This window comes from Protopterus annectens, chromosome 4.part0, assembly GCF_019279795.1.
Source record: "Protopterus annectens isolate FY-2018-M chromosome 4.part0, PAN1.0, whole genome shotgun sequence".
Lineage (NCBI taxonomy): Eukaryota > Metazoa > Chordata > Ceratodontiformes > Protopteridae > Protopterus > Protopterus annectens.
The window spans coordinates 596,840,849-596,859,515 of record NC_056733.1 but is presented as its reverse complement, the minus strand read 5'-3'; the positions used below and the strand labels follow the sequence as shown (position 1 = coordinate 596,859,515).

General features: G+C 39.7%; 1 protein-coding gene across 6 annotated transcripts in view; it reads right to left on the bottom strand.

Annotated features, from left to right (window-relative positions):
• The window catches only part of NCOR2 (nuclear receptor corepressor 2), a 3,277,114-nt gene that overhangs the window by 1,787,803 nt on the left and 1,470,644 nt on the right, over positions 1 to 18,667 (bottom strand). For all 6 annotated transcript variants that reach the window (XM_044068530.1, XM_044068534.1, XM_044068533.1 and 3 more), the window contains one exon: positions 5,101 to 5,214. In XM_044068530.1, the coding sequence (XP_043924465.1) occupies positions 5,101 to 5,214 (114 nt within the window). The remainder of the gene's footprint in view (positions 1 to 5,100; positions 5,215 to 18,667) is intronic.

Here is an 18,667-nt window from a genome sequence, read left to right as displayed (position 1 = left end):
CTGGTGCAGTGGATAGTCCAAGGGTAAGGCAGAGAACTGATGATGCGATCCAGGCACACAAAACTTTAAGAAATGCCTGAAGTATGGATAAATAGAGATGTGATGATAAGTATCTTTTAAGTCTAGTGTTACCAAGGAACTTGAAAGAGGAAGAAAAGGTAACAGGCTGTAAAGTGACATCTTTTTGAATTTGGGCACTGTCATAAACAGGTTTAGGAAAGACAGCTCCAGAACTGGTCTTCAAGCATTTTCTTTCTTTGGCACTAGGGCCATCCTTGAATAAAACCCTTTCCCCACCTGGGAAGGACGAGGAAGTGGTTCTATCTCTCCATGTTACAGCATGAGATGAAGGACAGGTGAAAACAAAAGCATCTGATCTGCAGGACAAGGAATGACCCCCTAGAAGGAGGAATTTCCTCCCACTGACATCTGTAACTTCAATAAATGATTTTCAGAGTCCTCTTGTCTGAAACAATCTGTTGCCAAACAGAAAAACGGAGATTCAGACCTTCCAGAAGAGAAAGGGGGCCAGAAAGGGAGAGGGTCAGAATGTGTCTTGAACAGTCATTCAGACTTGTTAGACTGTCCTTGGTTTTTGGAGGGTTGAAACTTCTTTGTGGAACCTCTTTGGTATTTCTTAAATGCATGTTTACCTGAATTCTGTTGAGACTGTTCTGTTTATTCTGTTTTTTTTTTTGCCAAAACAGAATGAGGAGAAAGAAAATCCCTCAAGCAATTTGGTAAAGGAGGGCTGAAAAATCTTAAGAGATTCCTTGGATTAGCTTGCCCCTTTCATCATACCTTTTCATCTGCTTTGCAGCAGAGAAGCCAAACACTAAATCTCTATCCAAGGGAAAAATTAAAATCTCAAATTTTACATCATCTGGGAGATTCTGACAATGTAACCAAGCAAACATCCTTAAAACAGTACCAATGGCCACAACCTTAGAAGAAGCATCAAGTGAGTCATGCACACAGTAAACAATGAGTACTGACCTATGCAATAGGAAAAAATAAGTTATTTAAAGCAGCTTTTTATTCAAAAGAAGATACTGCAGATAAAACATTCCTCATACTTTCGCAATATATCAGAACACTCTTTAGTATATGAGCCCAACAATTTAAAATTTTGAAAATCAAAGTTGTAGAAGATAACACTTTTTTCTCCATACCTATTAATAATTTCCCATCTTTATTTAGAAATTGTAGGATTGTAAATAACTAAGTGATTAGTAGGCGTGGAGTCAACTATGGCTATAGCTACTGGGTCAGTTTTGGTAACAGCATATACAAATTTAACAGACTGAGGAACTTTATAAGTCCTATCTACCTCTTTAGGGACAGAGGGCTGGTTATCAAGAAAACTGCAGGCCGTAAGACAAACATCCTCCAAAGCAGACAGGACAGGGCAGGAAGAAAGAGTGTAGGTTATAGAAAATCATTCTGTAACAACTCATAGTATTTTCTGACAGACTAAGAAACCTCAGTATTCTACCACTGAAAACAATGGCACATTCTTGCAAAAGTCTCAGAGAAAGAGAACCCCACACAGGGAGAATCAGAAACTGAGCACTCCTCTGAGTCTGAATTAGAAATCTAAGAACAAAACCCTGAATCCATCTATAAACTTCTTGTTCAGATTCAGAATCTTAAATATAGTCAGGAAAAGAGACTTCCCTCTTTCTTTACCAGAAATTACTGTATAAGAAGGATCAATAGCTTGAATTAAACCCTGAGCCAGCCCCAGTAAAGTACTCCTATTCAAAGAAATTTGAGGAGTAGAAAATGCATGCTTGGTATTCTGTTGCTTTTTGATGGGAAGAAATGTGTCCAACCATGTTACTAATCTGCTGCTTCTCCAAGGAGAGGCACAGCAGGAAGCCTTCCCTGTTCCCTCTCTCATGACTGACAAGACTGTTTATCTCTCTCTTTCACCACAGCCAACCGACTAAGTACTCTTTTGGGAGTTTTTAAAACTCACAAAAAATACCTATGCAAATACTTCCAAGTCCACAGTGCCAGCACCAGAGGGACAGTGGCTAAATGATGAGTGGTCTGAGGTACAATAAATGACCATAGCAGAGTCATCAACCTGCAGCTGATGCAAACTGCTAGTCTTCTGTTATGGCAAAGGCTGTTTGCTTAACTTTTTCTTTTTGTGGCTGGAAGAAGATCTGACCAGGGGTTCAACAATCTGTTCCATGGTCAAGCCGAACATGGTACCTCTTTCCCAGACAAGAAAAGCTATTTTTGACAGAAAAAAACACAGTAAAAAGCACAATCAAACACTATGCCAGCCACACAATGGAAAAATAAACAATTTCTCCACAGAGAATATGTCATCAGTTAGTTTACACTACTTTCAAACTGACAGAAAGAAATGAGTACTCTGTTTAAAAGTATATTACAGTCTCAAAACAATCCAAAAAAAACACTCCTAGCTTTAAAATAACTTTTCTGAAGAGGAAACTAATAAAACATCAGTTAATATAAGAAAATGGAAGTTTTTTCCCCCCAAAGAGAAATTTTTTCCACAGCAAAGGAAAGCACAAGCTGACTGTCAATACAGGAATGCCTCAGAGAAGACTACTCATCGTCATCAGGAAAGATCTGAAGGGCTTTGTGCCCAAACGTATCTTTTTGTTAGCTCATCTCAAGCAGCTTGACAGTCTGGCACATGGAAGGTGACCTGTATCTTTGGAAGTTGTCCGGCTGTATATCCTTGGCAGGATATAACCTATATAGCTAAGGCCACTGCAGCAGTGATCAATATGAAGAACATCAGTGTAAGGATATTTGTATAGCTACCAGTATGCAACAAAGTCTAGGAGGTTTAGGATTTTTGCTTGCAAGTGTTTGCATAGGTATTTTTACTCTCCAGGCAGACTTCAGAATATTTTTCCACAGGAGATAGCAAATGTTGGGAGTGTGATGGGAAAGAGATAAGTAATCAGGAGCATGTTTTGGGGAGTGTAATAAGTTGTTAAGTTTTAGAAACCTCACAAGAGTACTTGGTCAGAAATTTTGGGAAAGCAAGCATTGTAACAAAGTAAATGATTTTTTTGAGCTGGGACACATGTTCTGAATTGTTTAAGGATAATAAAACACTAATAGGTTTAACCCTATGAAAATGGAAATCAGAATCTAAAACAACTGCAACTGAAGTACTGGACATTATAAAGAATAAAGGAATTAGAGCAAGGATCTATAGAAACGGGAAGGAGAAAATTACATAAAAATAAATGGAAATTGTGGGAAGAATACATAAAGAATAACATTCAGAAGGAGGATGAGTGAGGTTTAAGGGATGGCAGGGATTCAGCAATTTAGGCAATGTTTGAAAGTGAATGATAACTGCTAAAAATGTACACTGCATGCTTGTTTTCTTTTCTAATAATGAATGTGTACCTACATCACTGTTGCATCTCTGATTTAATAACAATGTTAAAAATAGAACTTGACATCATTATAAATGTAAACATTTTCCATGATGTACTGACGTACAAGAATCTGAGTGTGTTGGTGTGCCTGTGTGTTTATATATATGTGTGTGTAGCATGCATGTATGTATGTGTTATAATATCCAGTTTAATTCTTATCTACACTACCTGAAAATTATTTTAACATTTTAAACCTTCTATTAACTAGTCTTACTGATGAAAACAGATTTCTTGTTTTTCAGAAAAAAAAAAAAAATATATATATATATATATATATGTGTGTGTGTGTGTGTGTGTATAAAAATGAAGTTGTAGACGCTGAAAATGGCCTTTCCTCTGTATTGCTGTAATCAAGTGTTTCTCAAATACTCACGACTATCCTCTCTGTAGAAGTCAAGACTTGTTTCAAGGAAGACCTAAACATCTGAAAACATGCTACTGATTCAGTTCATTACACTTATAGGGATCAAGCTAAATTCACAGACAGAAGACAGTGGATTACTATGTGTATCTAAGTATAGTCCAATACAATATAAATAAGCCAATACTCAGTTATTACGCTTACATCAGAGAAATTGCTCAACTTCTGTACAGTACAACATATACTTAAAGTCATTTACTAATTTCTAGAATCAAAGAGTGAAAGGAAATTATTATTTCTCATTTGGTACTCCAATTCAGACCACCAACATATCATGCTGGCATCACTACCACTGCTTCTACAACAGTCTCAGGACAGCAGGCACTGAATTTTCCAGTAAGACTTTTTTCATTTCAGCTAGGAAACCCCCAACAGGGTTACTAAGGTCAAATTACACATATAAACACACACATACACGTAAACACACACACACACACACACACACACACACACACACACACACACACACACACACACACACACACACGCAGCCCTCTGATTAGGCACTGTTATAATTATAGGGGACTCTGAAAAACTCTGCTGTGATTTGGAGTATCTCCGTGTCAGTCAGAGAACATAATCCTTCCTCCATCTGCAATGCATCCTCTCCAGTCGTGTTCAGCATTTCTTGCCATCACTGCAGCTTACTCCTTTTTGTTCTGCTTCGGCTTAGGAATGTAGCAATCTAACACTGGCTCAATCTACTTAAAGCAATAAATGTCCAACACAATTGATCGATGCAGTAAAATATCAAAAGAATATAAAAAAACAAAAAAGAACAAACAAAAAAAAACTAAAGGGCGTAGGCAGGGGGGCAAGCCCCCCTACACCCCCCACCCCCCCCCGCTACTTAAATATACCAACTCCGAGACTGCACTACATTGAGGCAAAAGGAAATATCCCCCTACAGAGATTTCCGTTTACCTGGCCGATATTCTTCGCTTTCGATATTGTCGTGCCGACCATATCAGATTCGATATTGTCAGCTTGCGACAATACAATATAGACCCCTATTAATGTGCTTCTTTAATTCAGAGAAAAGAAAAGAAAGGAATATAATACTATTACATTCACTGCAACATTTCCATCTTGTCTGGAAAACAAGAATTTATCACAGCATGAATTTTAAGAAACTACTAGCAAACTCACCTTAATGACTCTACAGATGCATGGTTATGAATGAAGTCTGCCAGCAGTGGAGTTAGGTTTTGACACTTGTACATACAAACACACACTTACCCTGTTTTCGTCATAGATTATCTGGACCAGACTGCGATGCTTGGATTCGCTTGGTGCAGGTGACATTGACTTTTCTGGCTCAGGTGGTTTGGCTGCTTCCTGCTCTAGTTGTTGCTATTTCAAAGAAAGACAAAGTGATATTTAGTGCTAATTAATACTGTAATACACAGCAGTTTATTTCTTCTGAAGCTGCTCTTCTGACCTAAAGGGATGGAGAATTATTAAACCATTACTTGTGAGACATTATAGAGTGGCCAGTTTGTTAATGAATGCAGGAGGCAACCTTTGCCACTAATCTGTGACATGAACAGATGTCACAATAGAACTGACCCCACTACATCCTGAAAAAGCAACCGTATCAAGTCAAAGATAAAAAGCCTGCACAAATGTGGAATGGCTGAATGTTAATTAAGTACAACTGCCGACATTATTGACTTTCTATACAAATTTAGGTAAAGTTAATCAATGTTCCAAATTTGAGCACATATTTCAAACAGTTAGACAACTGAAATCTATGTTACTGTAAGGCCAACAACAATACAATGCAACAAGGATACCTAACTTTATAAAGAGAAATGGTTAGGAAGTAAGCAAATTTACTGACAGTGCCTAACACTCGAGATGACTGAACAACCTTTCACAACCTTGGCAACCTTCGTCTGCCCCAGCTCCTCCCCTTCACACAAAAAAAAAAATCTATAAGCAGGGTACTGATAAAGAGTAGTCCTGAAAATCGGGTTTTTAATAATGGGGAAATATGGTACAATAACCAGTTTTTCCAATGCTGTAAAAAGAGAACATTAGGGGGCACTCTAGAGCTTAAATCATGTGTTCCTTGGATCACTGCATATAAAGAAAGCAATTTTTTCTTCTTTGAATTTGCATTCAACAAGCATTTCTCCTGAATCAGGAGGCATTCTATACTAACTAGTACAGGATGGGTAACCAAAGGACAAATTATGCTGTCTTATGGAATTTTCTGCTATCTAGGCCTTCTCTTATTTTGACTCCAGTGCTGCTTAAACTGTTTCTGGTAGAAATTGGATTACCTCCCATTCCCAAACCACACTCACTGGTTTATACCAGAGACAGACAAAAAAATATTAAGGTGACTGCAAAACTATTAGGGAGAAATGTCATGTATCAAAATAAATCTTCACTCTTGAAAAATCACATGTGCACTCCTTACAAATGAAGGAAGCGATGCAGTTAAATAATTTGTTAAGTATGTTCTTGCCTACTCAACCTGGTGGACTTCTTTGAGAAGGTCACCAAAGCAATGGATGAAGGCAAAATCATTCACACTGCCTACCTTGACCTGGCCAAGGCATTTGATACAATACCCCACTCGGGCATTGTTGACAAACTCAAGAGGTTATGCACAAACTTGTACGTCACCTGGTGGATAGCCTACTGGCTCACAGACAGGACCCAGGAAGTTAGAACTGGGGTATCCACCTCTACAAAGAGGCATGTCACAAGTGGAGTCCCTAAGGGATCAGGCCTTGGACCTCTCCATTTTGGCATTTACTTCTCAGAAGTCAAGGCCAATGTCAGTGGTCTCTGGGTGACTACATTTGCAGATGACTGCAAATTAGGAGCTGTCACTGAATCTCACACTGACACAAATGTTCTCCAGGAGGGGCTGACACAGACAAACAACTGGTGTCAGAGTCATGGACTAAAACTAAATGCCAGGAAATGCATAACAGTATCCTTTGGGAAGTCATCCATCCCTGGTAACTATCATATTGACAACACACCCCTTAGAATTGGGCATAAGTAATATGTCCTATGCAGACTGGCTCAAGGCCCTTTCCCTGTATTTTGTCTCCTACAGGCTTTTGAGGGGAGATCTATGCCTGTCATACAGGGTAATGCCAGCCCCCACTCTGATGGACCTCCTGCATATCCACAAAACATAAAGTACCAGAATTACCAGTAATAAAGACTTAAACCTTGCCTGTGACATAAACAGGACCTAATGGGGAGATAGATATGTATCCCAGAGTCTACCCCGTCTATGGAACAGGCTCCCCATCCATGTGAAGCAGAGTTCCTCCCTAATCTAATTCAAGTGCAACTTGGACAATTGGATGGGAAACTGGAAATTCATCCCTGGTGTGGCACCTATGTCTCTGATGCAAACAGGTGACCTGTAAATGGTTCATCTCCCAGGCCCATGCTTACACATATCAAGGGTATCAGAACTTGTCAGAGATTTGGGATGCATGGCTAGGCTTAAAAAGGCCCTTGTGGTCATTAGCCTAGTAAACACCTATGAACCTATATGACCCTATGAACCTATGCTGAGAACAAAGTGAGGGCAGCCAACTGCTGAATTCTTCGAGTACCTGAATGGCTCAAAACAAGTAATGTATTTTTTGAAATGGACAAAGTTTTCATAAAGCTACTGAGAAAAGAAAAAGTAGTGTGTGCATACAGGCTTTTGTATTTGCCTTAAAGATTTTAGAGTTTACAGATCCAAACTGATTCCTGCTATTTCTGCAAGTGTGAAACAGATCCCCCATGCCCTTGTGTAACATTGTAGAACAAACCTAACTACATTTCAGAGAACTCAGTGTCCATCTTCCATTCAGTATACCAAATTTCTGAAACAACATGTATTACACATACAGGCAGCTTTATATCTGTAAAAATCCTTACAAGATACCATGGATGGTCCACTGACACAGACACAAGGGTGTGTGCCTGTAATGCTTGTGACTAAGACTTGAGTAGCAGCCTAAAGGTCAGAAGGCTGGTTAATGGGTGGGGGTAATTGTCTCCTTGTATTCCTGCAAGGATTAGTGACAACACTGTCCACTCCCACTCCATAAGCATTTTCCACACGGAAGGCTGAAGGGAGAAAATCCTACAGGAACTGCCTCAAGTAAAAGGAATGCAGGTTCAACTTGGAGTCTAAGCCAGAATGTCAGACCATTTTATTGCACATCCAACCTGGAGAGGGATGGGATGCAGTGGTACACAGAGGGACTATGCGAAGAGCCGCAATATGAGATGATGTTTTCCTCACACACAAACTGTCATCCCTATCAATGCAAAAAATAGATCATGAGGGGGACCATGATCACAGGAGTGATACAAAATGATCAGCTCGGTTAGAAGCAGAAAAGGCATAACAAATTAGCAATTATTGTACTACCTTTATATCTAGTGTTCTGTAGTGGTCAACATACTGTGTGTGTGTGTGTGTGTGTGTGTGTGTGTGTGTGTGTGTGTGTGTGCGCGCGCGTGTGTGTGTTGAATGCTTGTTTCTGTGTGTGTGTGTGCGCGTGTATGTGTGTGCGTGTGTGTGTGCTCAGGCATGTGCACATGAATGTTGTTTGTGTGTGTGTGTGTGTGTGTGCGCACGTGCACATGAATGTTTGTTTGCGTGTGTGTGTGTGTGTGTGTGTGTGTGTGTGCACGTGCAAAAGAATGTTGTTTGTTTCTGTGTGTGTGTGTGCGCGCATGTGTGCGTGTCTGTGAGAGCTCTCCTGTTGGGTTGGGGTGCTTGTAATTCACAGGACTATAACTGTAATTCCAAAGTTTACTTTTCAGCATGTGAAATTATGGCTTATTTTTCAGAGTTGTAAGACTAAGAATATCAGGTCTCACAGTAGTGATAAGCTGCTGTATGCGCATGTTTTTACATGCGCGTGTGTGTGTGTGTGTGTGTGTGTTTGTGGGGATCGAACTTTTTCTATAATATGTTTGTGCTTCACTACTGTTGCTTCTTGTGCACTGTGGACAGGAAATGCACAGAAATCCCATTCTCAAAAAACAAAACAAAACAAAACAAAACAAAAAAACTACACCTTACATGATGCACAGAAGGTGAACCCTGCTTGTACTCTTCAAAGTACTTCAGGGGATGCCACACAATTAATACACTAATGTAAATTTTAAACACTGTGCCACCATTAACATATTAATATAAATTTTAAACACCACATTTCATGTGCTAAAAACGCATCATTCACACTGCAAAACTACATCTCCAAGATACATCACTTTTGGGATTCTCTGGCAAATATGGTCTTACTATACTACTTATAAAATCTGTAGCAGACTACTACAGAGAAGTGATCTGTATCATTATAGTGATGTACTCAGCTAACATGTAAAACATGCCATGGAAAAATGAAATACATTGGAAAAGTGCAGCATATCCTTAGCTTTCAAATGCACAACATAAGTCTGGCACCGAACGCCATGGTTCAGTCCTAACTCTGTCAGCCTCTACTGCACAGCCGAATGGAAAGGATACAACACAACACAGATACTATTATTTCTGTCAATTGAAAGCCAGCAATGACACCTATTAAAAGGTAGATAAGTACGGACAGCACAAACATCACGGCAAACATTCGACCAGGCCAAATGGACCCAAAAATGGATCAAAACAGACCACAAAACTCACACCGGGAGCCAGAGAGGCCGCTGCCATACAAAGCGCCGCCATCTTGCACCAATCCATCTTGGATTGGAGTCAGGCAATAATAACAGTCATTAGAGTTTTAGACTTGCTGCTCAGAAAAACCTGCTGCTTTTAAAATTCTAAGTGAATTAGTGTAATATTTACAGGTTGACCTTGACTTTGGGCTTTTGTGCCCCCTTTCATTTTTGACTTTGCCCCTAACTACTCACTAAAGAAGATGAGAGATATCATATGAGTGTACAGATGGTGTTCTATGTCCAGTATTATCTGTATTATGCTGAATGCTTGTTTACTCAGGACACAATGGTTCTAGAGTTCTTCAGTCCCTCCTGGGTTACTCAATTATATAATCAGTTGTTACTTTATATAAAAGGTCCTTTTATGACCAAGGTGTGCCCTGATCCATGACCTTCACGACACATACCCAGGTCTCTGACTATAACTGTCATACTGCAGGGGAGGGGGAGGAGTCTGATGGTGTCCTAAACTTGTGGTGACCTCACTGTCCTTTTGGATGATACCTCTTAATATTACACTGGAGCCTAATGAAACTATAAGCACCACGTATATGATGCTCAAAAATGAAATACTAAACGTGTGAAAGGGAAACTGATAAACAATTAGTTAGTTTGCTTTTTTACTGGGGTAGGACATTGGTAACAAATAACCAATTTCAGGCCCACCCTAGGTTATACAGAGACAACAATTCAAATGACATAATGTACAAGACAAAATATGCATGAAGTATGTAAAAGGTTGCAGTTAATATTTACTTATTTGCAAGTTGATAACACAGATTATAGATTACAATAAGTCTACAGCTACTGTGCTTGAATATGACATATTAGACTTTTAAATATACATATAAGACAGAGTACACACACACACACACACACACACACACACACACACACACACATCTGCAGGCACGTGTGTGTATATGTACGTTCACTATGTGTCATTAGTGAATTTTTTTCTGGAGCTCTTTTGCTCCCCTGCTTGATCCTATGACCTTCTACTCCCATGCCTCATCCATCAACAGGTCTTCCAATCACTCCTCATTCCCCTGGACTTATCCAAATCTGTGCTGGGGCCAATCAGAGAACCTAAGGACATCCTGCGATGTTTTGTCTTCACCTTCAGCTGCGGCGATTATTTTACTTTTTGGACACTCTATTACCACTCCCTCCCTTTATGGACTTAGTGGTTGTGACTTAGGGGTGGGGGTGAAATAAGGACATGCAAGGTATTGCCCCCCCCCCATCTGTGCAGCAGCTCAACCATGTCCACCATCATTCTCGATGTTTTGACTATGCTCCTTGCATCAATGTCCTCAACCTCCAGCAGATACCATTGATAGGAACACCCACAAAACAGTTCTCCCTCTCCAGGACAGGACACTCTATACAAATTATACACTCCCTTTATTTAACAATAGTACCTTTTGGCCCAAATTGTTGAAAGCGTTCTGAGATCAGTCTAGAAACTCTTGCAACAAATGTAAAATAAATTAAAAAATAACATTTTGTAGAAGCTGTAGTCATATGCAGTTGTTCTGCATTATCCAGCTGCAAGAACTAGGACAAGAACTCTGGAGATAAGGTAAGCAAAGCTCTGGCTGCCTAAGTTTGCACATAACTACAAGTTAGCAGTGGTCATTGAATCATCCAGTGACTTAGCCATCCTGCAGGAAGGTTTGTCCCAAATAAATAACTGGTAGAAAAATCAAGGCCTGTAACTAAACCTGCAACAGTGAAAGACGAAGAACATATACTCAGTCTTGGGACCCGAACCTCTTCTGCAATATCAACAGAATGGTTTAGAGGGACAGGTATATCTTGCAGATGATATTGCTGCTCTGGAACAGATTCCCCATCCACATAAAACAAAGTTCATCCCTGTCAATATTCAAGAGCAACTTAATATATGGATGGGAAACAGAAAATTTACCACAGCTCTGCCCATTGTACTACTAAAAGAAAGAGGCAGCTCCAAAATGCTTTATCTCATGCATGGGTCACCTCAAATTATCTATGGTATAATCCCAGTTTTTCTCATTATGGGTAATACATAATTATAAACCATAGGATGGGTAAGACCAGTCTCTAACCAAATGGACTCATTTAATTTTAGCACAAAAACAGAAACTGGCTAGGTTTAAAATGGCCTGCAAGGGCAACTACATTATTTACAAATGCAAAAGTGTCCACTTTGTCCTGAAGCAGAAAAGCATGGTAGCAGCTGAATCCAAGAGCAATTTCAAATGGATCCTTTTCAATGCAGTGTTAAAGGACATAAGCACCTAGTTCACTACTGTCAAATGGTGATCTGTGTGAATAATCTGTGTTTGATGAGGTAATTATCCAGAGAAGGAAACACCTGAATCTGATAGATTCTTAGGTATACAACAAATGTGGCTAAACATTTTGCAGTTGCTCAAGGACCTATCGACTGGCCAAACAGTAGAGCTAAAAACTAGGCAACTTTGAATCTTATTAGACCTTTCTTGTGATAAAAGCAAACTAGGGTGGATATATAGGCATCCTTCATATTAACAAATTATAAAGAAAGAAAGAAAGAAATAAAATAAAATAAAATAATCCTCCATAGCCAATACTGCCATCCAATATTGTTCATAGGTTCATAGGTTTATACTAGGCAATCTGCCCTAAGGCATTTATAAACCTAGCCCAAATTTTTGTGGCTTACGGCACCCCTTATATGAAAAAATACTGTGCCCATTAGTTTGTTGTGCCTCTGTCCAGCAGTGACACAGAGATGATTCCCGGGGTAAACCTACGATCTCCCATCCACAGGTCAAGATTTCTCTTGAACAGAGCCAGCGAGGTGCTCTGCCTCACATGGACCGGGATTTTATTCCACAGCATAGGCAGTCTCTGAGTGATAAATCTATCCCTCCAGCACATCCTATTTATATCCGTGCTAAGGTTTAAGTCGCTTGCTCTAGTGGTTTTGGTGGATTTGGATTTTTTGAGGTGGAGCATGTCCATTAATTCCGGGTTGGACATGGCCTTGTATGTCAGGCACATGTCACCTCTGAGCAGACGGTATGCGACTGAATAGAGCTGGAGTTTCTTCAATCTGGCAGCATATGACAGATTTTGGAGTCCCTTTATCCTTTTGGTGAGGAACTTTGGGGTCTCTCCAATTGCTGCAGATGTCGGGTGAGATACATCCCGAATGGGGCATTGTACTCGATCATTGGTCTGATAAGTGAAGAGTACAGGGGAACAATGACCTCACTAGATCTGGATGTGAATCCCTTCATGATCAGGTGGGCAATGTAGAAGGTCTTTCTAACCACTTTAGCAACGTGAGTGTCAAAGAAAGGCCACTGTCAACCTGGGTCCCCAGGTCCCTGATAACCTCTTCTGTGCTTAGTGGATTGCCACCTATATGGTAGCTTGGGGTTACCTTATTTTTCCCGAAGGGTATGACTATACATTTTTTGGCGTTTAACTTCAGGCCATGGCTCTGGCACCAGCTATCTGTTTCCGTGAGTCCCTTCTGAAGGATATCCGTGTCCGATGCACTTTCCACTATGGCACCCAGTTTGCAGTCGTCTGCAAACTTTGTCAGCCAAAGTCCCCCCATGTTGGCCTGTACTTCTGAGAAGTAGATGCCGAACAATAGGAGGCCAAGGACCGAGCCCTGTGGGACACCACTTGTGACCAGCTTGGAGTCTGACATAGCGCCAGCAACTCTAACCCTGTGGGTTCTGTCCTTAAGCCAGTTTGCAACCCATCTTGTGACATATGGGTTTACATTTAAGCTGGTAAGTTTTTCTACAATACCCGAGTGGGGTATTGTGTCGAAAGCCTTTGCAAGGTCAAGGTAGGCTGTATGGACTGCCTTTCTCTCATCAATGGCCTTGGTGACTGTTTCGAAGAAGTCGACCAAGTTCAAAAGGCATGATCTTCCCTTGACGAAGCCAAACTGGGTCGGGTCCAATGTCTGCAAGTCCCCTATATCTTTGTTTATGAGCTCCATTATGATCCTCTCCATAGCTTTGCAGACTAGACAAGTTGGTTGTTGGTTTATTATTGGAAGAAGATGCTTCGGGTTTAACCTCTGCAACTACTGCATTTAAAGGAATTTGTTCAAATTCAAGAGGGCTGACAACGGAGGACACTACTGCCCTGCTTTGGAACCACAAACAAATACGGGCCAGAATCATGCTTTCTTCTGGTGACTTTATACCTAATACAGTACCTTAAACTTCTTATAAGGGCAAAGCTATACATCCTCTAATGGAAACTACCACAGGGACATGAGGAACTAGTTATGGGATATTTCTGGGGAAAAATCTGATTCATAACTTCTAGAAATAATCTATTACAACACAAAGAGCTAAAATAATCTACTGACAATACCTGGCACAGTGTGAAAGCTTTTTCACAACAGAATGGATAGGGGAAAGGGGATTGCAAGTCATCTGGATAAGCACCAAAAGGGTCAGAATTTCCATCCTAAATTAGCTATGAGAACTGCTATTTCTTCAGGGAAAAGATGGGGGCAGTCCTTTCATACAGCTTGTCTCTCAGCTAAGTGTTCCATGATACCATGATCCTTCTACTAGTCTCAAACCCTTGTACCTTGTCCACCATTACAGCAAGTAATTACACTCCCTACTCCTCTACTTCCTCTGCACATTGGCTGCTGGCACAGGAAACACTTCCATGAATGCTAGCTCCAATTCCCTCTTCTGGCATCTATCTGCCACCTTCACACTGCTTGCTACCTCAAATATCTACTCTAATAGTTGACTGGTGTCTACTAGCAACATTCATCTGCACCTCTTCCATGGTGATCACTTTGGTCACCTCCTGTACTTTGTCAACTCTAAGGCTCAAGAAAGGTTTCAGTGTAATCTGGTCATCCTGTCTCTCCTGCCAAAACCCTTGGTCTCCTTGATTACTGAGACTCAACTAACCAAATCCCACTACTCTATTTCCACACTGGCTCTTAAACCCTTCACTTACCACATTATGCATCTACCTCTCCTATCTGCACCTTTCAGCCTCAAATTCTACTAGCGCAACTCTCTACACTTCTGCTTCACTTGACCCTTTTACCATTCCTTTTGTCCTCTATAACAGGAAAGCTCATGTCCACTTCCTTTTTGTTCACCTTATGGTGCTAATTCCTGTACAACCCCATATTGTTCTGTCTTCTCATCCATCACTTCTTACCAATGGCTGCACCATCCGTTTTCCTTGACTTCCTTTACCATGTCCTCTCCTTCAGGTCTGCATCTGCTACTTTCTCCATCGACTCTAACACGTGCCACATAACTTTCTTCTACTAATCTGATATCCTCTGTCCATGTCCTCTTACACTCTGCCTTTTCTTCTTTCTCTTTTCCACTTCAGTTTGTCTTCTAGATCCCTGTTGTCTGCTCTTTCTCACTCCTACTCTGTTCTTGCTCTCCACACTAGCCAATCCACAACTATGTCTAACTGCCATATTCAGCACAGAAGATCCCCATTCTCTTATAGACCTCACATCGTCAGCCATCCCAAAGCACACTAACCTAAACTTTTACCCCTCATGCAAACTGGTACACCACCAATCTCTCACACACATTTCCTGCTCAGCCTGGGCTTCTTCTTCTTCTTTCATGCTCTCCCATTCTTACAGACCTTATGCTTTCTTCTTCTAAATGATATTATTTGTACAGAAATATTTAAACAACCAGCTAGGCCTTTTTATTCTGAATGCTACCCCTCATAAGAAAATGTCAAAAATTATGAACAATACAAAAATGAAATGTTTGCATGTAAATTCTTTTGTCAGTTTTAGCATATGAACCCTTATTTTTTTCTTCTGCCATGCTCCATTCATAAAGAAATCATTCACTCCCTGGTGCACTATTTTTTTTAGCCTGTGTTTCCAATTTTTTCAGTGTTTTGCACTGTACAGTCAGCTAACTTTCACACAATCATCAGGTCTGCGGTAAGGTAACGGAACTGTGAGAGCCTTTAGCCTTTTAATTCTTTTTTTTTTAAACAAGAAACATTTTTATTAAATTATCACTTATGACATATGACAAGGCGATCATACATTTTTATAAATGAAAACAAACCCTACTGACATAACCTCAGTTGCACGCATTATACATCACAAACCATAATGACATAATTAGTTGCAAACATTATACATCAATTATAATCTACCCAATCACTGTCAGTCAGACATTACATAGAGTCCAAACAATGAAAAAATGAAAAAATCCAAAGCGTGACAGAGAAACACAAACATCCAGGCAGAGTGGCAAACCCAACTAGTCCAAGTGCAGTGACCTGGTAGCCAAAAAATGAAAGTAGAGCGAAGATAATCCAAGTTAAGATCTTTATTCACATCAAATGGACAAAAAGATATAATAAGCGCTTTCGCTCAGCTTAATGCTGAGCTTCCTCAAGTTAATTTTAAAAAAGCCAAATGGCCACATTAAACAGTCATTTCTAAATCACTAAATTGCTTGATTAGTTAAGCATTGCAATTCAATATAACAACTGACTGATACAATTAAAGGAGAATGCAATTAAAAAACATCTCCAAGCCAAGGGTGTCGCTGAAAAGTAGTATGTTAAAAGCTTGAATTAAATAAAACAGTGCCACAACCAAAAACAGGGTTGAATAAAAGAATATCACTACAATAAAAATAGGATTACATTAAAGAACATTGGAAATGTTTAAGAATGTTAAACTAAGAGAATTTGTTAGATAGTTTAAGAAAATATAAATACATTCTTGTATTATTAAAAAGTAATTACAATAATAAATATCTAAAAAAACAGTTAAAAATGTATATATTTACAATGTGTAATGATGACACTGTCTAAAACCCAAAAACCTCACAGGCGTGCCATTTTGTTTTTAAGAACGCTGATGATATTGCTGTTGTCATTCATGCCTGGGGGTCTATTGGCGTTCAGCCTTAGTTGCCAGAGAAGTTCTCTGTATTCCAAGGCTGTCTCCCAGTCACCCCCTCTGGCATTTGGCACCACTTGTTCTAAAACTAAAAACCTCAATTCATAGTTGGGGCATGTTAGGGAATGTTTAAAAAAAGGCATTAGAATCTTTCTGTTTGGAAATATCATAAAAATGTTCATAGATTCTTTTTCTAAGGCTCCTTTCAGTTTTGCCTATGTAGAAACCAGTACAGGCAGTACAGTACCCTAAATAAACTACCCCTTTGCTTGCACAGTTAGTGGAACAGTTAGAGTTAAAAAGAAAATTCCTGGAGGGGATGTATAAACTGGAGGCGTTGAGTATAGCAAAACATTGTTTGCAAGCTTCACATTTAAATGTGCTTGTTCGGGATGCCTGCGTGATTGCCAAAGAGTTAAATTTCCCTTCAAGTAATTCTTTGAGATTAATATCTCTGTTTCTAGTAAACTTGGGAAAAGTAGGTATTACCGTCCTTAATTCTTCATGCAAAGTGAGAACTGGCCAATGTCTTTGAATAGCTTCTTCTATCTCCGTGGAGTTGAGGCAATAAGTGTAAGTGAAACTACCATAAACTGTCTCCTCTTTGTTGCTGGTGACTATAGCACTAGGGGAAATACCCTTACCTAAAAGTGGGGGGTAAATTGTTTCCCTATTATCAATAACTTCCTGTGCTAAAGTGTTAACCAATGAAGCAGGGTACCCTCTTTCCATGAACAAAGACTTTAGAAATTTGATCTCCTGTAAAAAATCGCCAAGAGTGCTGGTCATTCTCGAAGCCCTAATGAATTGTCCTTTAACAATGCCCTTTTTTTGATAAAAGGGATGGCCGCTTTTGAAATGTAAATAGGAATTAGAAAATGTGGGTTTCCTGTACAATTTAGATTGTAAGGAGCAGTTGTCTAAGTCTTTATATAGTGTGACATCCAGATAATGAAGTTCAATATCACTAATAGTATGTGTAAAGGACGAGAAATGGGTGGTGGAGTTGAGATACTCAATAAAATTCAGAAGTTGCCCATGGGTGCCCCCCCATATGATGCAAATGTCATCCAAGAATCTTTTGTAATGTATTAGATGTTGAGCCCAACCGGCAGAAAAAATAAACCTTTGCTCCCATCTATGTAGTATGACATTAGCAAAACCTGAGCTCCTTCTGGTTACCATTGATATAGTTGAACTCTTCCCAAGTATTCCCCACTCGGTCGGCTTGGCTTGGTTCAATGAAGTTCTTACCACCGAAGCTGGCCTGAGTAACAACACAACCAACCTTTCGGTTGAATTTATGGAAATAGTGTTAGAGAACAACTATATATTCTTCAATGGCGAAATTTACAAACAGAGAAAAAGGGGTAGCCATGGGTGCCCCTTGTGCATCCTTATACGCTAATGTTGTACTACATAGATGGGAGCAAAGGTTTATTTTTTCTGCCGGTTGGGCTCAACATCTAATACATTACAAAAGATTCTTGGATGACATTTGCATCATATGGGGGGGCACCCATGGCAACTTCTGAATTTTATTGAGTATCTGAACTCCACCACCCATTTCTTGTCCTTTACACATACTATTAGTGATACTGAACTTCATTATCTGGATGTCACACTATATAAAGACTTAGACAACTGCTCCTTACAATCTAAATTGTACAGGAAACCCACATTTTCCAATTCCTATTTACATTTCAAAAGCGGCCATCCCTTTTATCAAAAAAAGGGCATTGTTAAAGGACAATTCATTAGGGCTTTGAGAATGACCAGCACTCTTGGCGACTTTTTACAGGAGATCAAATTTCTAAAGTCTTTGTTCATGGAAAGAGGGTACCCTGCTTCATTGGTTAACACTTTAGCACAGGAAGTTATTGATAATAGGGAAACAATTTACCCCCCACTTTTAGGTAAGGGTATTTCCCCTAGTGCTATAGTCACCAGCAACAAAGAGGAGACAGTTTATGGTAGTTTCACTTACACTTATTGCCTCAACTCCACGGAGATAGAAGAAGCTATTCAAAGACATTGGCCAGTTCTCACTTTGCATGAAGAATTAAGGACGGTAATACCTACTTTTCCCAAGTTTACTAGAAACAGAGATATTAATCTCAAAGAATTACTTGAAGGGAAATTTAACTCTTTGGCAATCACGCAGGCATC